This window comes from Camponotus vicinus, unplaced genomic scaffold, assembly GCF_025532165.1.
Source record: "Camponotus vicinus isolate PSW18456_S1 unplaced genomic scaffold, iyCamVici1.0 SCAF_5, whole genome shotgun sequence".
Taxonomy (NCBI): Eukaryota; Metazoa; Arthropoda; class Insecta; order Hymenoptera; family Formicidae; genus Camponotus; species Camponotus vicinus.
In genome coordinates, this window is record NW_028141977.1 from 19,927,551 (window position 1) to 19,951,032 (window position 23,482).

General features: G+C 29.9%; 2 protein-coding genes and 1 long non-coding RNA gene across 6 annotated transcripts; all 3 read left to right on the plus strand.

Moving 5' to 3' along the window:
- Positions 1 to 739: 739 nt before the first annotated feature.
- On the plus strand, positions 740 to 4,724 carry LOC145971788 (cytochrome c oxidase assembly protein COX18, mitochondrial). Of its 2 annotated transcripts, none has more exons than XM_083099841.1 (8): positions 740 to 900; positions 1,059 to 1,873; positions 2,219 to 2,356; positions 2,475 to 2,622; positions 2,693 to 2,814; positions 2,919 to 3,029; positions 3,940 to 4,220; positions 4,481 to 4,724. In XM_083099841.1, exons 2-7 carry the CDS (start codon positions 1,310 to 1,312, stop codon positions 3,943 to 3,945), a joined length of 1,089 nt encoding a protein of 362 aa, XP_082955967.1. In that variant the 5' UTR covers positions 740 to 900; positions 1,059 to 1,309; the 3' UTR covers positions 3,946 to 4,220; positions 4,481 to 4,724. The 2 variants fall into 2 exon arrangements, with proteins under 2 accessions (XP_082955967.1, XP_082955966.1); XM_083099840.1 differs by having other exon boundaries at positions 796 to 900; positions 3,191 to 4,220.
- A 789-nt stretch (positions 4,725 to 5,513) lies between these two features.
- Positions 5,514 to 6,717, plus strand: LOC145971790 (uncharacterized). The gene is made up of 2 exons (XR_014438977.1): positions 5,514 to 5,781; positions 6,455 to 6,717. It is a non-coding gene; the product is annotated as an uncharacterized LOC145971790 (long non-coding RNA).
- Positions 6,718 to 6,941: 224 nt separating this feature from the next.
- Positions 6,942 to 23,097, plus strand: LOC145971785 (uncharacterized). 3 transcript variants are annotated; one of them, XM_083099833.1, is made up of 29 exons: positions 6,942 to 7,247; positions 8,407 to 8,913; positions 9,375 to 9,692; positions 9,782 to 9,953; positions 10,065 to 10,328; positions 10,446 to 10,712; positions 11,012 to 12,181; positions 12,896 to 13,021; positions 13,206 to 13,388; positions 13,833 to 14,264; positions 14,944 to 15,035; positions 15,120 to 15,268; positions 15,719 to 15,829; positions 16,059 to 16,403; positions 16,561 to 16,775; positions 17,402 to 17,514; positions 17,599 to 17,740; positions 17,842 to 17,942; positions 18,372 to 18,547; positions 18,958 to 19,244; positions 19,613 to 19,820; positions 19,925 to 20,108; positions 20,167 to 20,379; positions 20,566 to 20,691; positions 21,013 to 21,174; positions 21,677 to 21,826; positions 21,919 to 22,150; positions 22,232 to 22,411; positions 22,694 to 23,097. In XM_083099833.1, the coding sequence occupies exons 1-29, from the start codon at positions 7,179 to 7,181 to the stop codon at positions 22,828 to 22,830; spliced, it is 6,831 nt and encodes a 2,276-aa protein (XP_082955959.1). In that variant the 5' UTR covers positions 6,942 to 7,178; the 3' UTR covers positions 22,831 to 23,097. The 3 variants fall into 3 exon arrangements, with proteins under 3 accessions (XP_082955959.1, XP_082955960.1, XP_082955961.1); XM_083099834.1 differs by having other exon boundaries at positions 13,209 to 13,388; XM_083099835.1 differs by lacking the exons at positions 12,896 to 13,021; positions 13,206 to 13,388; positions 13,833 to 14,264.
- Positions 23,098 to 23,482: the final 385 nt, after the last annotated feature.

Sequence of the window (23,482 nt, forward strand, 5' to 3'; positions counted from 1 at the left end):
AATTTGAAGCATTGGTCGCAATATATTTAATTCTAACATTGTTAAAGAAATATTATAATAAGCATCAATGATCAAAAGGTCATAACATAATTAATTCTCTTATCCCCTTTTATGTATCCTCGGTTTCAATTTTTAATCGCGGTAATGAATGATTACGATTCGATAAAGATTTATCATTGCGATACAGTTTCATATCGTTAATTAATTTTTGTTAATATTTATAGCAAATTATATTTCGATACTAGTCGTGTTTAATCGTGTTTAATAATATAATTACCATATACGAAGCGTTTCTCACCACTACTTTATTACTCGAGAGTCACCGTGCGAATGATGACAAAGCCATAACATAGCGCGCTACTGTTTATATTATACATTGCCAAAGGCGAACATCGTGTTATCGATAATTCATTGTCGAAATATTTTATATATTATAAAATATACATTAACGTGAAATATTAAATTATAGAAGTATTTTAATTTATTGATTAAAATTGATTATTTATTAAACAATTTACCACGAAGCCTTTCATTATGCTAATTATTTGCATCTATATAATTCGATTGTTTTATTTCGTGTTACTTTGTTTTACTCCATACGTTACATCTGATGCTTTTCCAGACTTCCTTTTCCTCTCTTACGTATTTTTCGTTGTTTTCTCTTGTGGAATTCACTCACTCACGAAAACACGATTTAATTATACACGTGCTGTGTTTGTGACAACGATAGAAAATCAAATCTGAAGCAAGAGAGTTTAGTTTCAAACCATGAATAATAATCTCTTGCAATGTAATAAAATTTTAACAGTTATACAGTTTGCGCGGTAGTTTTTTGTGAATATCATACATTTGTGTGTAAAATGCATCTTTAAGTTTCCACGTGAATCGTCATTATCGACGGTATTGAAAAATCATTCATACATTCATTCATTTATGAATGTATCATTCATACATTCATTCGTATGAGTGAAGTTGTAATGAATGAATTCTGATGTTATCGACTGAAAACACTCGTGGACATTGACTTCGTAGTTCATGTCCATATTTTTATTTTACAGAGAGCGCATCGCTTTCAGGGATCACCTAACCTAAAAGCCGGTTATGAATCTCTCATTCTTCTCTCTGGTTTAGACACTTTTAATACTGTGCGAAAAAGTTTCCGCATATATTTTAAATTATCAGTAAATGTGCGAGTATCGCAAAAAAAGAAGTCTACAATGTACAATAAATAGGCCACAAATAGATAATGCATATGTTTAATTTAATATTTTATTGAACTTATTTGTTGCTGTTGATACAAGCATTTGCCATGCACGTGACAAAATTGCAAAACGTATTTTTGGGACATTTTAAGCGAGTCAACATTAATGCCACTTATTTTAATGTATTATCAAATACATTATCTCATACTACATATAATAATTATAGTACGTCTTTTCGTACAAACATTACTCAAGACTTAACTTTTCTCAATCAACGATTGGTGTCATTAAATAATGCCAAAGTCAGGCAATATAGTTCAAGACTACAAAATAATTTTTATTACGTGTCTCATCCTCAAATTATTTCTCCTGTAATTTCGCATAGCGACAGGAGAAAAAAGCACATAGGATGTAAAACTTATTATAGTAGTCAATATTATAATGGTATTAGATGTTTTTCAAGTGCTAGCGTTGATTCTATCGCTGAAAATCAAGTTCCGATGCAATTCAGTGGCATCTTCAAAATGTTATCGGAGAGTACGCTTGTTAAAATCGCACAAGATTCTTTATTGTGGATGCATGATTATACTGGTTTGCCATGGTGGTCAGTTATTGTACTTACCACTATTATGATGAGAACAGCGATAACATTACCATTGTCTTTATATCAGGTATATTTGTAATATCCATTATTTTATATCTATTACTATTATATCTATTATTATATTTACTATTATATTTATATTATTATTATTATATTTGAATTATTATCTTTATATATCTATTTTTTATTATCTGAATATGCCATAATATAAGTAGAAGGTATGATGAGAAAAAATTCAAGATTTTGATTATATAATTAACAAGTATTTTTTTATTATTTTCTATCTTGTATAAATTTATTTTGAAAGTTGATTAGTTTTTTTATTTTCTTATTAAAAACTATCTTAAAATACAAACTTTTATATTATTCTTATGATATTATGATATGATATTCATAATAATAATATTTTCAGCAACGTATATTTGCAAAATTGGAAAACCTTAAATATGAAATGGATGAAATAGTTAAAGAAATGAAAAAGGAGACAAGTTATGGGATATATAAGTATAAATGGTCCAAGGATTATGCTAGGCGTTTATACAATCATTCTGTAGATAATATTTGGTCTCTAATTTAGTTCAAGTTTGCAAATTAACAATAGCGATAAAACTTGATTACTATATTTGAAAGATCTGATATAATAAATATTTACCATTTTTCTATTATAGATAAAGAAACAATGGAATAATTTGATTATTCGAGAAAATTGTCATCCAGTTAAAGCTAGCATATTGGTATTAGTGCAGTTACCTTTATGGATATCACTATCAATGTCTATTAGAAATTTGTGTTATATGTTACCTAAACAGGATGCTAGTATGTATGGTAATACTTGAGTGAAACACAAGAGAATTATTATATTTCTAATATATTTTTTTCCAATTAGATGCTTATACCATTTATCAGGAATTTATAACTGATGGATTTCTTTGGGTTACAAACTTAACTGTAGCAGATCCTTTTGTACTTCCCATTGCAATGGGATTATTCAATTTAGCTATTATAGAGGTAAGTTTTCTCTAATAATTGATTGAAATCTCATGAGAGAAATTTTAAGAAATTAATACTCTAAGAGATTATTCATATATTTTTAATTGTATATGATTTTGCAGATAACTTATATGAGTAGGATAAAAGAGCTAACAAAATGGAAGCAATATTTGACCTATTTCTTCAGAATTTTTACAGTTGGTATGATTCCCATTGCTATGTATGTACCATCGGTAAGTTATGAAAAAGTTTTTTACAAGAATAGTTTAATTATATTGTGTGTGTGTGTGTGTGTGTGTGTGTGTGTGTGTGTGTGTGTGTGTGTGTGTGTGTGTGTGTATATATATATATATATATATATATTTTTTTTTATATCTAAAAATATTTTTTTCAGTGCGTGAGTTTGTACTGGGCAACCAGCAGTGCATTTGGTCTTTTACAAAATTTAGTCTTATTATCTCCGAAATTACGTCGCTTCGCAGGAGTGCCGATAACTTCTTCCGAATCACCTCATCCGTATCGGTTATTGAAAGAAAGGATAATATCTAGATGTCGTTTGAAAGAAAAGTAAAAGTTTCGCCGAAGAAATAAATATGTTTTCGTATTTTTCATGTCAACCACTTGCACAAATAAATTTTATATATATATATATATCAGTGTAATACTGTGTTGGACACTGTATCATCTGTGTAACTTGCTGAAAATCATTTAATATCATATATTATGGCTGAAGAGATATGAGTCAAAACTTATGCCTATTAAAAATATTATAACAATTATTTAGTTTAGAGAAATTTTTATTTATTAAAAATAATTTTTATCTATCAGCTCATTATTTTTATGCTTATCTTCATTTACATATTTAATAAGTTTATGCCTAATTAATAGGCTTAATTAATAGGCTTATTAATAGACTTAAGGATCACGTATTCTAAAAATTATTGGAGTTCATTTTCTCGTAAATCTATGTAAATAGATATAATGACTTAAAAGAAGTATGCAACTTTTAACTTTTGATATTTCATGCAATTCTCTATGGATATTCAAGCATTTTAATGACGTAATGCAACGAATATTGCGACAATATATACACACATACACACAGAATTTTTTGTTTTAAATATTATTGCTAATACGTTTCAGAAATAAAGATTGACATCACCTTTAGCCTTTTACATGAACTGAAGATAACGAAAATATAAACGAAGAAACGTAATAGCAAAATCAATTTGTGGTAGTAATAAAGCATTTCCTTGACTATCGAAGATTATATATATAAGGTCGATTTCTTGGCAACGGAACGCAATTGAATTGAGTTAAACTACGATCAACACGATTAAAGAACGATGTTCAAAATGAAATTTTGTGCAGTTTCATTATATCTAATACTGTGCGCAACGTCGCTTGTAATGACACAAATACTAGTAAGTACTTTGTAAATAATAATTAAATAGAAAGAAAAGATTAATGTCAATGTACGAGAGTTAATTAATCATAAAAAATAAAGTGAATGCGCTTAATGGAAGTAAAAATATTTCTTCTTGCATATTTTCAAGTATTACATTCGTAAACATTTCCTAGAAATCATAGAAAGTTTAAAAAGAATTTATTTTTATGTCAATAAAAGTATTAGTCCACATACCAATATTTTTATTGACATAAAATATTATTATCTTATTTTCAGATGCAAAAAGAATTCTTTTACGTAAAATAAACTCGGAATTTGTGACATAAAAATGAATTCTTTTTAAATGAACTCTCTCTGTTCTATCTAGGTTCTCTTTTGTCATCATTATCGAATGATAATTAATATCAATAATCGACAAATATATAATACAAATATACAATTATGCGTAAAATTGTCACGTGCGATTTGTAATGAATTTTGTACTTTATATACTGATTACAAAATAAATATCTAAAGTAGATATTTTTTACTTATGACTATGCTCTTATCAAAGGGTCTTTCATAGATAAAAAAAATATTTCTTTTTATATCCACTTATTTTTAGCTTTTATCACAGTTATCTTATAGGAGGAAATTCTTGCTTTATTTATATAGCCTATTCTCTCCTCTTTACCGTCGCTGGGAGCTAATCGTGATTTATTCACTTAGGGACATGTTGCAAATATATTGCCCTATCCGGGCGACTGCAACAAATATCAACAATGCGATGCAAGTGGTTGCTTTATCATGAGCTGCGGTAGAGGAACAGAATTTAATCCGGCTATAGGTACTTGTGATTATCCTCTGAGAGACCGAACAGGATGTAATAATCGTGGATAAAAATTTTGATCTACAACTTCACCAGAAGCTACTGTAAGACGCAGAATTATTTTGCAGTACTTGATCCTATTTAAATGTATGGACATTACTATATTGTGCAAATAAAGTTATGGCATTAGTTTAAATTATGTCACATCGACCATTAAATTATTTATACATCACTGCCTTCGACAATCAATAACTTCTCTGCCACTAATTTAAAATAAAAAACTAAATTATGTACAATTAAAAATAAGCAAAATTGTTGCAAACTGTTTTCGTATATAGACTATAATATCACGAGCATCGAGAGTGATTGCGATAGTATCGTTGTTCATAACGCTTATGTACGATGTAATAACGAGGAGCAATAGGCGACGATTAAACGGTGTCCGGCGAGTGGATGCGAAAATAGTATCATGACAGTACGGACGCGACCTTCGTTTATGCATTGAGCAGATAAGAGATTTTTTGCAGCTTCAGATAAACTCATCCGTGTTAGAAACAACGTAGTTTCCGCGGTGATCAACATCATTAAAATTCCCACCAGATTGCACAACGTGATCTGCAATAAATACCACAATCTTCCGACTACGTTCGTGTAATTGTAGCTGAATAGGTTCCCAGGATTGTATAGGAGGATGTCGTTCCGATTGCTAACTCTATTGCTTCTGGTGTACTGTTGTCACCTAATTTCTGCTACCAAGAGGATAAGAATAGTAAGTGTGAAATTAATTAAAATGATTTCCTCTAAAGTGTCACGAGTTTGAAAATGACATATGTTTTAAATATTAAAAGAAGATTCAAATATTTATATATTTAAGATAAAATATATATTTTTTAAAACACATTGGTTCATATTCTGAATCCTCTTTTATTGATGAAAGTGGCTTATAAGCCTTCTGATTGGCTGTAAGCCACTTTTAGAGGCACTTTTATCGATAAAAGAGGATTCAGAATATGGACCATTATCTCTATCTTGATTATTTTGTTATTGATTATCTTGATTGTTATTGACTATCTTGATTATCTTTATTGTTTTGTTGTTTGTCGTTTAACGTCTTAATATTCCACCAATAATATTTATTTCTGCCAAGTGCATAGAAAAAGATATATTATAGTGCAATGTGATGCTTTAACGGATATGTCATCAGATTTATTATAATGCGTTTTATATCGAAAATTGTCAAATTAATATGAAATAAATTAATATAAAAAAACTTAATAAAAAATTGAAATAAGAAGCAGTCAAATAAAGTAATAAATAATGTCACAAGAATAATATATTTGTTAAAAAATATAAGTATATTTAATCTTCTTCAACTTTAATACATTTACTTATATGTCATATCATTTTTCGAATTCTTACGTATTAATATCTGATTTGGGTAGGATGGCAAATCTTACACAGTGTCGGCGTACCCAGAGGATTGCAGCAAATACGTGATGTGCAGTAACGGCAAATGCAAGCTGGAGACATGCGAGCCCACCTACGTTTTCGACCCGGTCACCTCTACCTGCAGCCATCGACGCAGATTCGCCAACTGCGACTTCAGCCTCCCGCGGAAATTATAAATCGCGACATAAAAGCATCCCTCGTATGATAATATAATGTTTTCCAAAAAGGGTTAATAAAAAAAACACCGCATATAAAATAGCATATTTCATTCATTTATATCGCTCGTGCCGGTTCCTTTATAAGGCCAGCTTGTAGTAATCAACAAGAGCCAGAAGTTTGTTCGCGCACCGATTGGCAAATAGCTCTGTTTGCAGTCGCTGGTTTATTGCGTTGATTCACATACACATGTCGGCATTCTTTTTATTTTACGCGCACACACACATAAAGAACATTATAAATTCCGAGTAGTCTTTATTTTCCTGACTATTCTTTATTATCTATATCTTCTGCATTCTGCTTTCCTTTTTCTTCGCTGTACGCCGAACTGAAATGAACCTCGACCTTTTCAACTGATAACCCTCCAGTTTCCATGACTCAGACTACTTGTTTTCAGAGGCTATCTGCTTCTGAGTAAAACAGCGGCGATCTAATTGAGAGTTTACAGGGAGCCGAGAATCAGTGTAGTACGATGCTTGGTGTATTGTGGAAGCATCGAAAATGATGTTGTGTTTAAAGCATTTCCTCCTCGTGATCTGTCTCGTTTATTTAGCCGTTTTTTCTTCCGCGGTATGTGATAGAATCGTTGTGGCTCTTACTGATACATAGAACCTTTAATTTCCGTCATTTTACTCAAAACTGTTTAAAATTGTAATCTGAATGTGGATTAGACTGACTAAAATTAGACCATAAGAGAAGATGAAAATATATGTTTCTGAAAATATTAATGTCATTATAACGAAATAATATGAGTGCAGTGTAAAAATTTGTGCTAATCTTAATTATTCCCTCGAAATAAAGCGAATAGATTTTTGATAGAATTGATAGATTTTTCTAAAAATTGGAACATACACAAACTTAATTTTTCGTCGAGACAATAACACTTATATAATATGATATTAATGAGTCGAGTTTGAAAACGTTTTATTTGCATTGATTGATAGCGTGTTAAAGACATATGTTGGAAACGTAATATAAATTGGCAATTAAGTCAGAGACATTTTATTTATTTGAGTGAGATGGAACATGTGTCATGAATGTATCTTCTTAATTTGTACTTATTATATGTCATAATTTTATGATGCAAATGCTATAGAGCAATATAAACATTTAATTATGTTTTTATATTCACCTAAATTACGCACAAATTTTTTGATAATATAATGTCTTTTTTATCCATCTCTTAATACCTTTTTCTAACATATGCACACAATGTACAATGATTTCAGTTTAATTATATTTTCAAAAGATATTGATTTATATTCACCTAAATTACGCACAAAATTTTTATAATATAATGCCTTTTTGATCTATCTTTTAATGCCTTTTTCTAACATATGCACACAATGTACAATGATTTCAGTTTAATTATATTTTCAAAAGATATTGATTTAAATATATAATACCATATCAATATTATTTACATTTTAAAATCTTTAAAATATAATATGCTCATATGTTTACTGATACAATGTGCTCATACATTTATTGATAACAGTTAAAGGAAACGTAAAGCATACATAATTTATTTATATATTGTATGTAATTGATTGTACCAAGTGTATGATTTCATTTATCTTCGAATAAACTTATATAAATAAAATAAACATGTACAAAATCATACTAAACTTTATATATCTCTTTAAACTTTGGTTTTTCTTCATTATAAATTTAATAATAAAAATTAGGACTGTGATTAATTTACTTAGGTTGATTTCTACTATCGTAGATCTATGATCCAAGCGCGACAACTACGAAGCCACCAGAACGTCGTGAATCGATACTTCCTTGGAATGTGATTCAGAATAAATCGCGCATTCAAATAGAATCTCCTTCTTCGAAATGGCAACAACAATCACGTGACAACATCCCGCGATCTGACACGAAAAATTGGAGTCCTTGGCGAAAAGCTTCGGGCAGCGAAATTGAACAACGTACGCAGTTTGAAAATTACGGTCCTGTGCAAGTTCCCGAACAAATTTCTGAAAACATTCCTGAGCAACAACATAACTTGGAATTTGATAAATTGGACCAACGACAAAATCTGAAACCTCCTATTGAATACAGAGATTTTACAAATTATTTTGAGAATGAATCAAAGTATGGAAATCGCAATCGGCCTCAAAACGAGATTGATTTTGATCATAAATATCCGCAGAGAAATGACGGTAACAAAGAATTAAATGTGGGACTTCAGAATGAGGATTTTTACGAGGGCGTAGCTATTGATAGCACGGTAACTTTTAAAATCTTTAAGCAGATCTGTTTTCACGTTAAAACATTTACATTAGTATATTTCGTATGTCTGTATATTTAATAAATTTAAATTTATAGTTTTGTTTATACACATCTCTTCATCTGAATATGATAAATCTTGATAATATTTTTGTTATTGACTATGATTTTATATTCTTAAATAATAAGAGCTGAAGAGGCATACGATAAGCTTTTTTAGACATACAATATCCCAAACAATAAGGTTAAAAAACTAAATTTTAAAATATGCATAAAAAGAACGTTTGAGAATGAAAGAAAGAGAGAAACTTTAAATTTATTTTAATTCTTATAATAGGGACATTTAGACATTTATATTGTGATATAACATGACGAGAAATAATGATAAATAACAAAGATATACAAAGGAAATTCAACTTTTTCATAATTTATTTTCTGTGGATTTTTTGTTTTTCTAAATAGAAACCACGAAAAGAAAATATAGTTCTGTCACATAAACCACGTCACAAAGTGGCTAAGTATGATTCTCGGTTGGGCGTTCAGTGTCCTGATCACAATTCCACAGGACAATTTGTTTATCCACCAGATTGCAAGTTTTTCGTCAATTGCTGGCAGGGTCGTGCATTTGTCCAACCGTGTGCTCCAAATACTCATTTCAATCCGGATACCTTGGAGTGTGACTTTCCACATAAAGTGAAATGTTACGAGAATGAATCTGCCGATTTCAGACAGTCATTAGACTCTGAATCCCAGATTAATCGAAAGTCGCAAAAATTAACAGTAGGTTTATACTATAATTTCTTTTTGTTATCACACTATGTAAATTAATACATTCTGAGTTTATTATGTGATTATTTGGTGTTTGCTAGGAACCAAAATGTCCACCGTATTTGATTGGTTTATTACCATATTATAGAGACTGCACAAAATTTATACAATGTGCAAACGGTGTTACTTATATAATGGACTGTGGTCCTGGAACAGTATTCAACCCTACTATTGGTGTATGTGATTGGCCGCGGAATGTAAAGGGTTGCGAGGGTAATAAATCATTATTTTTTCGAAGAAATAATTCGATGGCGTATAATATTGATAATATATAATTATCATTATTTAAATCTAATTTTCATTATTTAATGCTGCGTTATATAGATACTTTTAAATCTGACGAAGATGACAAAATGCCATTTACACCTATAAATCCGAATTTTGGACGTGATAAGTCATCATATACCGAAGTAAAAAAAATTACGTGTCCTGCGGATTTTACTGGACTATTAGCTCATCCAGAAACATGCAAAAAGTTTCTTCAATGTGCAAACGGTGTTACTTATATAATGGACTGTGGTCCTGGAACAGTATTCAATCCTACTTTTAGTGTATGTGATTGGCCGCGGAATGTAAAGGGTTGCGAAGGTAATAAATAATTATTTTTTCGAAGAAATAATTCGATGGCGTATAATATTGAGCATAATATAATTATCATTATTTAAATCTAATATAATTTTCATTACTTAATGTTGCGTTACACAGATAATTTTAAATCTGACGAAGATGACAAAATGCCATTTGCACCTATAAATCCGAATTTTGGACGTGATAAGTCATCATATACCGAAGTAAAAAAAATTACGTGTCCTGCGGATTTTACTGGATTATTAGCTCATCCAGAGACATGCAAAAAGTTCCTTCAATGTGCAAACGGTGTTACTTATATAATGGACTGTGGTCCTGGAACAGCCTTCAATCCTATTACGACAGTTTGTGATTGGCCATACAATGTGCCCAGCTGTAAAACAGGTGGTTATATATATTAATAAATATTTATAATTATAAATAATATATCTATATAATTAATATTATTAAATAAATAATATTAATTAGTACATTTTTCTCAAAACAATTTACAATAATATTTTTTTCAACATTTTGAAGAAAATTTTATATTTTTCTATTACTTTAACAATCAATATTAAATAAAATTATACAATGGATTATAATTTATTTTAACAAGATTTGTTTTTTAATTGATATCTCCTATATTATATTCTATTTTAAAAATAATTATTACATAATAATATAAGATTTCTGAATTACAGATAAATCTGATGGAGTTTACAAGACAGGAGCTAGTACTTGGTCACCATCTGCTGAAGCTAGAGGTACCATGTCATGGTCGAATTCAGGCCACTATAATCGTACAACTAACACTCGTGATCATATTTCTCAATCGAGGTATCGATATAGCACAACAATGAGTTCAATATCTAGACCAACATGGAGACCATTTACGACAACTCCACGTACACGATGGATACCAAGGTGGACAACCGCGAGACCATTTTATAATCATTCTAAGCATATTCCTGATTACCATGATCGTTACGATGACGTGCGTGAAGAAAAGCAGTACAAAGATCATGGATCACATCATTCAGAATGGAAACCAAGTAGAAATTTAGAACGTCCTTCCGGTAGTAATTATGGATCTCAACATCATCCAGATTGGCAACAAGTGGGAAATGATCAAGAACCACAAGGAACTTATCATACCGATCGCCCAGAAGAATCATGGGTACACGCATATAAAAATCCAGATTATCATTACAGTCATTATCCTCCAGGTCACCATCATCATCATCATCATCATTATCATAATTATGGACCTACATCGAATCCTTCAGAAGATACAAATTGGGCTAATCCTGCTGTTACTAATGATAAAAAATATAATCAAGGATATTACACTCCAAATACTGATAGTAACTGGCGTCCCAGTTACAATTATGATCATAATTCTCGTCATTATGATTATCCCCATTTTGAACATGCTGCACCAAATAAAACAGATCAGAGGCAGTTTCAACTTCCTGAAAGGAATGACGAAGATAACATTCAGTTTCATCATAGATATAATGAAACAAAGTTTGACACCGATGGAATGTCAGCAAATCGAAAAACCGATTATGATTTTTCCTTGAATAGACAAAATTATGGTAGGACAATCCCTGGGCTATATCATCCTAATTTTAATCGAACTTCTTCATCCGTTGGAAATATTTTTCCAAATAGTAATAATAAATCAACTGAGAATTGGGATCAGATCCAGGATGGACTGCGACAAGATAAACAATCTCCTCCTTGGATAGGGCAAGAAAATATCGTTTGGAATCAGCCAAATAGATCTAACTTCAAACCAAGTACGTGGCATGGTCAAGAAAATCCAGGAAATGTGCAAACGGAAAACCAGACATATCCGTGGGATCAAGGTAAATAAAAATTAATATTATAGTTTATTATTTTAAAAATTATTGATACAACACACTTTTATATGTAAATACCTAACCTTTACATATAAAAGATTACTATTTATTAAAATAAAATATTTTAGCTGCAGAACTATTTTATAAAAATATTTTTTACTTATTATTACTCATTATTAATATTTAAAAAAAAATTAAGAAATAAATCATAATCAATATATAATAAAATAATAATGTAATTAGTAATTACAAAATGTGTCATTGTGCAAAATTTATTGGTAAATATCTGCATGTTGCATGAATTAACTTTATAAATAATTGTATAAAGCTTGTGGTATTATAATATATAATTAATATATTATAATATGATATCAATTTAATAAACAATGCAAAATATATATTAATGGTATTATTTAATGGTTATAATGCATGAAATGTAATCGCTAATGCATGAAAGTTATGTCGCATGTTGATGTATATTTTATGAATTAATGATGAAAAATTGCAAGTGTACACAATTAAATATAGTAAATATAAATTTTTTTAATCTAATAAAGTATTAATAGATATATTAAGAATCAACACGTTAGATAATTAAATGTAGTGGTAAATGCAAAATTTTTCGTGTATCCATTTGTGCTAAAAAAGTAGCATTTTAAAAATAAAATTTATCATATTACTAAATATGATAAATATGAGTGAAAGCTTAATCTTTCGTAGGCACAATTAGTCAGACTGATAAATCGTTCTCGCAAAGTACAATTGATAGAGAAGCAGATACAAAAATGACACAATGGGCAACAAGGACAAATGTCTTTTTAAATTCTAAGAGCCAAGTAAATTTAGGTTTGTAAATAGATGGTATAATTTTTAATTATTCTTTTAATTACTTGACAATAAATATTAAATGTGAAATTATACATATAGTGATTATTTATAATAAGATACAAATTATTATTTAAATAATTAATATATTTTTCTCAAAACATTTTAGAAGAGTTATATTCATGATACGTTTTATAATTTGTAGCAGAATCTAAAAGTACAACTCAATATCCAAGAACAAACCTTTATCCAAATGGCATATATGTCAATGCAGGTGGCATAAAAGGTCATTATATCACGAAAGATATTGAAAATAATGAAGGAGGTCTGAGAATTCATGAGCCGTATAATGTTCACAAACCTATCAGCTGGAATAATACTTTCAATAGTATGCCTTAATTATTATACTACCAATCCTATTTGATATGCCCTTTCAAACTGTGATTATCTTTATTATTTTTACGAGAATTAATTTGCGTCGATTTTCTGCTTAATCTAACAATCGAGCATACATTTTTATTTTACTATTAATTATACTATTAATTATATTATTTTACTATTTTATTATTATTTATTTTAAATAATATTAATAGTTAAGTTTTAAAATATCCTGTGCAAATTGTATCGTTTAGCAACTAAACTTTGATTATCTCTTGACAGAAACTATTATTATTCAAAACGATTAGTACTGATAGTCAAATATTATTTATATTGTTTATTTTTTGTTGATTATTCAAGTTTTGGTAAATTGGCCAGTAGTGATAATAATCGTATATTTGCAATTGATAATTTAGAAATTGTTTGCCCGGACAAAATATTTCTCTTTTAATAGGCACTGATAGTAATTATGCATCGTTCACAACGGAAACGCCAATGACAACAACGCCGGAGAAAATTTCAAATAAACAATCTGAACTATCAAGGAGAGGAAGAGATTTTGTAAATATTACGACAGAAAGCGAATTGCATAATTTCGACAACACAAACGAGGACAACTTACCTAATGTTTCAATTGAACAAGATGATTATTGGGGCGCCAGCGACACAAAAATAAGTAATGTAGATTCTGCTACCCCGAATGTTATCGAACCCGAGATAAATGATTACGACGTGGATGTGTTAGACGACAAAAATGTCTGGAAACCTAGATTGGTCTTCGAAAATAAGACCAAGACCACGACGGCTTCATCAGTCATTATGAAAATTGGCCCGAAGAATACCGATGTCGAACTTTTTAATATCGAAGCTGCACCGTTTCAGGAAGGTAAGTTGAAGATTTAATTTGATGTAGATCCATGTGTATCTTTTATCTTTGCAATAAGTGCTCGTGAAAAATCAATTTGGTAAGTTATTTTTCGATCGCTTCTTTGAATGGCTTTCTTATAATTGGTTTTATGTGTACTCTCGTGCTACAAAATATCGTGTAATATCAAAATTAATTCTTTGCTATATAAAAGCCTTTCCAAGAAATAATATTTTATTACAATAATTTTATTGCAAAGAATAATATTTAGACGCAATAATCCAAAATCTAAAAATAAAATAAAATATTCCCAACTGTTATCAACTTAGATTATTTTCCTTGTCCATTGAATGTTTCAAATATTTATATATTTAATGTGTGTATTGAGTATATTTTTCATCTTACTTTATATAATAATTATTTATTATGGAATACTAACAAAGAATTATGGCACTGCAACTATTTTATTCTTACCAGTGGATTATTTATCCATACAATATGATGTTTAGTTAATCTGGTTCTGTCCTTTTGCATGTGTTTTTACTCTTTTGCATGATTTTAATTAATTTTGTGGAAGTATTAACGTATCAAAACATAAACTTTTACAATATGCAAATTGTTACATGATAGCTTTGTTTAAACAAGTAATAATGGTTAAACGAAAGTAAATAAAAATTTTGTTTTATTCTCTCTTTTATAGAAGAATCTCCATTCCCAGTTTATTATGTACAACCAGTGCAACCATTGACTCATTCGAAAAAATCTGTTCGACCAACACCCATCTCTGGCCAGGTAAAAATATTTATCTGTTAGAAAAGCGAGTTACAAAATTTAATTTTAAAATCATAATGAAATAACATCTATTTACATTAATAGGTAATTCGCTTGAGGGGTGGTCCAGGACCTAATGAAGGCTATGTTGAAGTACAAGGTATACTACCTGGTTGGGGCATTGTATGCGATTCCAGAAATAGTTGGACATTGAAAGAAGCTCATATTTTGTGCAGACAACTTGGCTATATCAGGTACATAAAATAGAAATTTATATTATATCTTAAAAGTAATGTCCGACATGAGTTTCTTTTTTGTAAATCTGTATTTAGATTCTTATGCAGTCATATATACACAATGTACATGTATTTACAATAATATTAAATGGCTGTATAGCCTTGTATAGAGACTTCTGAAATCAATATTTGATTTTCAACTTGAGCAGCTTGTTTCCATTTCTGTAATAATTTAAATTTAATTAAATTTAATATTAATTATATTAATATTAAATAAATGAAAATAATTATTTTTTTGTTATCTTCTTTTCCGATATAAAAAATTTTTATTTAAAAAAATTTGTTTCATCTCGAAGTTTGTCTAGTATAAATTTTCTACAATAAATTTTGAACATTTTTTACTACTTTCGGATAGCAATATAATAAACAATAAGAAGCGTGATATGACAAATTTCTTATTTATTAAAGAGGCGCTGAAATGGCTTGGCAAGGAAGAAACAATCGCAATGGAATGCCAAATTGGGTCGCTGCAAATACTGTAACATGTTTCGGCAATGAGACCAGATTTCAATCGTGCAAGTAAGATTCGCGTTATCAGAGATTTACAATATTCGATAGAAATGATCAAATGATAATTTAAATTCTTCATGATTGTAATAAAATATTTATGATTCGTATTTTTCACTTTTCTCGTTTCTTAAATCTCTATCATTAAGTCATCCTTTATTTGCAATCTTAATCATAAAAAGCGGATTGTAATAAAAATCTTTACGTTAAAATGTATCATGATAATTATAACCATATCTAGGTTCACACACAATCAAGAGTGCCAAGTGGCTAGAGATGCGATTGGTGTGCGATGCGCTCCTAATCGTATAGCGCATTGTCGCAAGGACGAGATACCGCATAATGGAAATTGTTATCACTTGGCTCATCCTGATAGCGGACTGAATCATGCCGAAGCATTGGAGCACTGCACACGGAGGAATGCACGACTCATCGATATCGCTAGCCAGGCGGAAAACAACTTTGTGTCCGAATTGCTATTGCTATCGTATCCGGAAGTTGATTCAATCATGACTTCCGGCTTCGGTTTCACTACAATGAACCGAACCTTGTGGCTCTGGGCGGATTCTGCGCATGCTAAATTCAAGTACTACTTCTGACGATAAAAGAAAGCATCAATTTCATTTAATTTTAATTTATTAAATCGATCTTTTTAATATCAAATCATTGCTTTTGCAAGTATAAAATTATGAATTTAATCGAGTTATTCTCTCTTCTCAAATTTTTGTAAAATGTTTTGTTAGATTTACAAAGTGGTGGCCTGGGTGGATGAATGATACGAAACAACCACCGTGGGTAGGCTATCGTCCTCTTTGTATCGTGATGAAACGAAAATTTCCATGTTATGAGCGGCCAGAGTCGACGTGTGATACAGATTATTTCTTCTGGGACACTGAAGATTGCGCAGCTAATTCAAAAGAGCATTTCTTTATTTGCAAGAGACCTTATGACGATATTGGTATATATACATACACAAAATAAATCACACGAAAAATTGCATAATATTTTATATCTAATAACATATATCCCATCTTTTTATATTAATCAAGAATGTTATATATACGTACAGTACCGGCCAAAAATATATCATTTCTGTTTTTTGAGGATAGCTTAATTCAAAGTACATATATTTCTATCTAGTCACATATGTTTTAATAGTAGGTATATAAATTATTGAACAATAGACTTTTCATTCAATAATCAAACAGCAACTTAAGAAAAATTAATTAAATATGTATACTTTGAATTAAGTTATCCTCAAAAAATATAAAGGTATATATTTTTGGCTGATACTGTATATATATAATATTCTTAATGAATATAAAAAGATGGAATATATTAGATATAAAATATGATATGATATAAAATATATAAGTTATGTAATTAGATATAAAATAAATATAAGAAATAATTTCTATATTATTAAATTTTATCACACAAATAAACATATTATTAAATTATTTTATTGAATTTGATTTGAAGTGTATCAGTTTTTGATATAAAATGATACAAGCTTTCATAAAATATATTGAGATAAATACTTGGATGATGAAACACTATTCTTATTCTTTCGCTTCTTTTTAGGTTGTACATACGGAAAAGGAAATCAATACACTGGTAAAGCCAATGTAACAGTATCAGGAAATAAATGTCTTTCATGGGCCGATGAAAGAATTGCACATCAATTACATGTGAATGTAAGTTTGCTATTGTACGCGTTAAAAATGTGCTTATGTGTTTATTGAATTTATATAAATGCTATCTGATTTTTATTATCGTAGGTTGTTAATAAAGAAATTCGAGACAAACTGAAAATGCATAACTACTGCAGAAATCCTAATCCGGGAAAAGAATCGAGACCATGGTGTTTTACAGGACCTGGAAAGTATGAATATTGCGATATTCCTGCCTGTGGAAATATTGGTATATTTTTGAAATTTATTAATCGAATTTTTCTCTCATCAAGAAAACATTGACGAAATAAATATCATAGTAAAGAGAGATATATGAAATATTCTTTTTAGATCCAAAACGGTCAATGCTGTCTGGTCAATGTAAACCTAAACATTTCGAATGTATGACAGGAGAATGTATTCCCTCCCCATGGGTTTGCGATGGAGAAGAGGTAAGATGTAGGCGATTTTATGCGCATACATTTATTTAATAAATTGTACGTGGCATAAAATAACTCATTGTTTATAGTCAAAATGTTTTTTCTAATTTATTAAAAGTATAAGCAGAGAAGAATAATAGCTAGCAAACATATCGTTTAGATTAAAAATACTCTGTTACTAAAATTATAGAAGGATTTGCTAATCAAACTTCTTTCAGCAATCTTTGTAAACAACAGTATAAAGTTTTTACTTTGTAAGGATATATTAAGTTAGCTAAAATACTTGTAATATATTTACTTTTAATTTTTATATTCTTTCTCAATTATATTATATTTTCTTTTTTTTCTACTTTGAAATATATGTTTATATTTGAAAAGAAAATATATACATATACGCTAAAATTATAATTAATATAAAGTTTTCAATATAACACAATTTAGGATTGTACAAATGGGGCTGACGAAAGAAATTGCATGTTGGATCTCAATCTCTTTCAAAAATCTGCAAAACATAAGCTTGAGGGCTATGATATAGAAAAGTGGTTGAACACACCATTGAAGACCTGTGCTTTAAGATGCAAGGAGGCCGATTTCACTTGTCGCTCGTTTAATCACAAGTTTGTATAAGAATTATTATTATCTACTAATTCACGAATACAGACGTATTGAAGAAGTTTTGCTGCTTATTAAAAATTGGCTTTGACATACACACACATACATACGTGTGTGCGTATATAATTTTATAATTCGAGTCTTATATTTTTAATAATTATATAATTAATATTTCTATCTTCCACAATTTACACATTCTAATAATATGATGATAAAATATATGAACAAGATAGTTTTTATAATAACCTAATTTGTTTTAATATAAATATTACACGAGAGAGTAAAATAGATTTTTACTTGAGCTAGATTCGCGAATCATATATACCGTAATCACTCTGACATGGATCAATTAGTTCTTTATACAGACAGTACTGTTCAGTTACGTGTTCACGTATATTTAAATATTCTGTTTTAGATCGGATGGTAATGTGTGTTTATTGAGTAACAGCAACATTGGTTTGACTGGTGCACTTGAGCCTGACAAGCAATTCGATTATTATGAAATGAGAGAGAGAAGCTTGGATTGCAATGGCATGTACATCTGCAATAATAACAAATGCATAAATCAAACGCAAGTCTGCGACGGCAAGAATGATTGCAATGATCGCAGTGATGAGGATATCTGTACTGCTGAAAATCTTGATTACAGTATTCGTTTGGCTGGTGCAGATAACAGTTATGAAGGTCGAATAGAAGTAAAAAGTAAGTACAATATCGCAAAAATAATTAAATAAATAAAATATCTAAAAAAAATATTTATCGTGTTAATGTAAAAGTGCAAATGTTATAGTACAAATCGTAATACAACAAATTCTTATTATTTATTCTTATGGCATTTTATTATTGTTACTTTTTCTGATATTTATTTCATATGCCACATACTTTAAGTCGATTTTCTTAAAATTTTTTCTTAAAATTTAATATTTTATCTGTGACTAATTATATCCTAAAATAGAAATCCTTTACCTTTTATAAAAAAAAGATAGAAATAAAATTAAATATTTTAAAGGCAAAAATATATTTTCTTTATGTTTTCTTATCTTGTAAATTTACTCGATATCTCTCTATAGTTTTAGGAGTTTGGGGACAGGTATGTGACGATGGCTTTGGAATGATCAATGCTGACGTCATCTGCAAAGAGCTCGATTTCGATCTCGGAGCTTTGGAAGTAAGATCGGGTGGATTCTATGGAAATCTCGATCCACCTACGAGATTTATGGTGGATCAATTGAAGTGTCGCGGAAACGAGACTACGCTAAGAGAATGCGATTTTAACGGGTACGTAGAAAAATTGTTTCTATTTTCTATTTTCTATTTTATTAATCACGCTTGTGTCGCGTTTCTATCACTAAAATTAATTTCTAAATTATTCTTGTTTTTAGATGGGGAATTCATAATTGTCAACCGGAAGAAGCTGTTGGCGTCGTATGTAAGACCGCGGTCAATACCTGTCAGGAAGGTCATTGGAAATGCGATAATAGTCCAACTTGCATACCGACCCCGTTTATTTGCGACGAGGTGGTCGATTGCCCAGATCGCTCCGATGAGAGTCCGGAACATTGCGATGTAAGTTAGATGAATGATGAAAATAGATTTGTAGATCTTGATACGACGACAATTTCAGGCACCGTTCGAATTGCGCTTGGCGAATGGCAGCAGTCCTTTGCAAGGAAGGGTAGAAGTGCGTCATCACGGTGTATGGGGTACTGTGTGCGACGATGATTTTACAAATGCCACGGCAACTGTTATCTGTAGATCCCTGGGGTATGGTGGTATCGCAATCGCCAAGAAGGATGGCTTTTTTGGGCCAGGCCAAGGACCTATATGGCTCGATGAGGTGTCACATTTATAATTTACAACTATTATATATTTAACAGCTTTTTAACAACATATATTATTGATAATAGTTAATTTGATGAAAAGTAATGATTCGTATTAAATATCTATAGCAATATATGACACTATTATATTATTAATGTTATTGTATTAATAATTCGAAGCTACTTTCGCTTTTGCAAAATAGGTTTTCTGTCATGGAAACGAATCGCAATTATATCGATGCGAGCATAATCACTGGGGCCAACATAATTGTGATCATAATGAGGATGCAGGTGTAATTTGCTCACCTGGAAATGTTAATAATGCCGAGGTAATTCGAAACAAATCTTTATTTACTGTAACATAATTGTTAATTGTTTAATGTTCACTGAACGAATAAAAATCAATTTTTTTCTATTATATTATTTTAAATACAAATAATAAATATTAGATTCGGAATATTTTATTTGAAAAAGTATATAGAGAGAAGAGAGAAAAAGAGAAAGAAGAATAAAATATATAATTTGTATAAGAGCAAATAATAATTGCAATCTTTGCAACAATTTAAATAATAATTTATATGAAATAAACAATATTTTATAACATTTATATAAATCGTTTGTTTATTTCTCGATCCTGATTTATTGAGCAGTCATACTGGATAAACAACCCAGAACTTCCAGAACGAAATATCGACGAGCTGCTGCCATCAAATTGTGGTCAGCGCGCCAAAGATTTTAATGATGACGACGACTTGATATTTCAAAAAATAGTGCATGGTTCTATTGCTCCAAAAGGCACTTATCCCTGGCAGGTAAATCATTTCAGCGAAATAAATTTCACATTTTACGGTACTAACAATGAATTGTTATCTAGTCATATATCTTATATTAAAATGAATACTGCGTGAAATATGTAGAATTTTATCTTAAGGTTCTTAGGTATAATTTTATCTTAAGGCTTTTAAGTCCCAAAATTTTCTATTGTATTGTATAATCTTAAAATATAATTTTAACTTAAGGTTTTTAAGTCCCGAAGTCTTTTATTGATTTGAGGACCAAGATAAAATTTTGATATTGACGATATAAAAGAATGTGTAAAATAAAATTTAGATCAGTTTACGAGTTCGAGGATACAGTCGATCGATATAATTTTATCTTAAGGTTATTCAGATCCCAAAATCTTCTATTATATTTATAATCTTAAGGTATAATTTTATCTTAAGGTTTTTAAGTCCCGAAGTCTTCTATTGACTTGAGGACCAAAATAAAATTTTGATACTGACGATATAAAAGAATGTGTAAAATAAAATTTAGGCCAGTATACGAGTTCGAGGGCACAGTCGATCGAGTCATTGGTGTGGTGCGGTCATGATATCTCCTCTACATCTTTTAACAGCAGCACATTGTCTGGAAGGTTACAACAAAGGCACTTACTTTGTTCGTGCGGGAGATTATAACACAGATGTGAGTAAAATTACGCGTGACTTCAAAGAGATTGTATTTATAAAATGTATATATTTGTGAAAAATGTATTTTATATGGTGGTCGATTATCAGATAGACGAGGGAACGGAAGCGGAGGCCAACATCGAGGATTACTACGTGCACGAGGAATTCCGCAAGGGTCACAGGATGAACAATGATATCGCCCTGATTCTACTTAAAGGTCACGGTATCCCGCTTGGCAAGGATATCATGCCAATTTGCTTGCCGTCCGAGAACACCGACTATTCACCCGGACTCAATTGCACGATCAGCGGATTCGGAAGCATCGAGACAGGAAAGACGAGTAAGCGGGAGGACAGCAGAGAGAATTATTTTAAGCTGAATCTCGTGGGATAAATCAAACTGTCGTTGTTTTGTCTTGCAGCGCAATCAAAGAATTTACGATATGGCTGGGTGCCCTTGTTGGACCAATCAGTTTGTCGAGCTAGTTATGTTTATGGCGAAGGTGCCATAAGCGAGGGAATGATGTGTGCCGGATACCTTGACGAGGGTATCGATACATGCGATGGCGATTCCGGAGGTCCTCTAGCGTGCTATCATAATGGTAATGTTGAAATAATTTATAGATCACAATAAAAAAAATATATAACAGCATGAATATTTTTTTAGTAATATAGATATAATTAGAAAAATATATTAATATAATAATAAAAAAAGAAAACGGAGAAAGAAAATTTTCATATTTTCAAAAATCAAAAATGTAATTCTTTTTAATTTTACTTTATAATTAAAGTTGATTTTGAAAAATATAAATAATATATTCAATTATATATTCTAGATTAAATTAATACTTGCAGTGATAATAATGCTAAATTTTATATATTAGGAGCTTTTACGTTATATGGAATAACCAGTTGGGGTCAGCATTGCGGCAAGGCAAACAAACCTGGAGTTTATGTTCGCATTGCGCATTATCGTCAATGGATCGATCAAAAAATTAAAGAATCATTAGCGGGTAGATAGAAGATATTATATATAGATTACAAAATATTTTCAAACGTTGTGTGTGTATTTGTATATCTGTGTGTGCTGCTTAATAATTTGTTTATAAGAAAAGTTGTCTACAATAATACATCCCAGGCCAATGTACATACAACAACACATTAACAGCAATTGCGAATTATAATTCTGCCATTATTTGTGTAAATATATTATGGTAAAAAATATTTACTTTGTCGATATATATATTTTATAGCGAAATGAAAATAAAACGATTTACTTTTAATGTGATTTAACGAATTTCAGAACAAGAATAGACAAAAAACGAGAAAAATATTTCTATATTCTTTTAACCTATTAAGAAAATTGTTTCCATCGCTGCGTGAAAGGATTATCTCCTTTATACATAGTCGTATGTATAAATGTGTGTATGTTCCTTTCTTCTACGTACAATTATATCAATTTGATAAATTTGATAAATAATAGAATAAAATCAACATGATCTCTTTTCGATTTATTCCTAATGTAGCGGGAAATAATTAAGAGCAAAAATTCAAATACAAGATATCCGTATGATAATAAATTCTGGTTTGGTTTTTTCAAAAATAATATGTAAAATAATACGCGCAAGGTGTTCCAACTACTAACTCATGCTACTCCGGAAAATATGTATGGA

Excerpts from the sequence above, each read along its gene's own strand:
- LOC145971788 (XM_083099840.1), top strand. The coding sequence starts at position 1,310 with ATGCACGTGACAAAATTGCAAAACGTATTTTTGGGACATTTTAAGCGA. Across the intron at positions 2,357-2,474 it reads GGCGTTTATACAATCATTCT|ATAAAGAAACAATGGAATAA; the intron begins GTAGATAATATT and ends TTTCTATTATAG. Across the intron at positions 2,623-2,692 it reads GTTACCTAAACAGGATGCTA|ATGCTTATACCATTTATCAG; the intron begins GTATGTATGGTA and ends TTTTCCAATTAG.
- LOC145971785 (XM_083099833.1), top strand. The coding sequence starts at position 7,179 with ATGATGTTGTGTTTAAAGCATTTCCTCCTCGTGATCTGTCTCGTTTAT. Across the intron at positions 13,022-13,205 it reads TAAGAGCCAAGTAAATTTAG|CAGAATCTAAAAGTACAACT; the intron begins GTTTGTAAATAG and ends TATAATTTGTAG. Across the intron at positions 19,821-19,924 it reads AGAGAATGCGATTTTAACGG|ATGGGGAATTCATAATTGTC; the intron begins GTACGTAGAAAA and ends TCTTGTTTTTAG.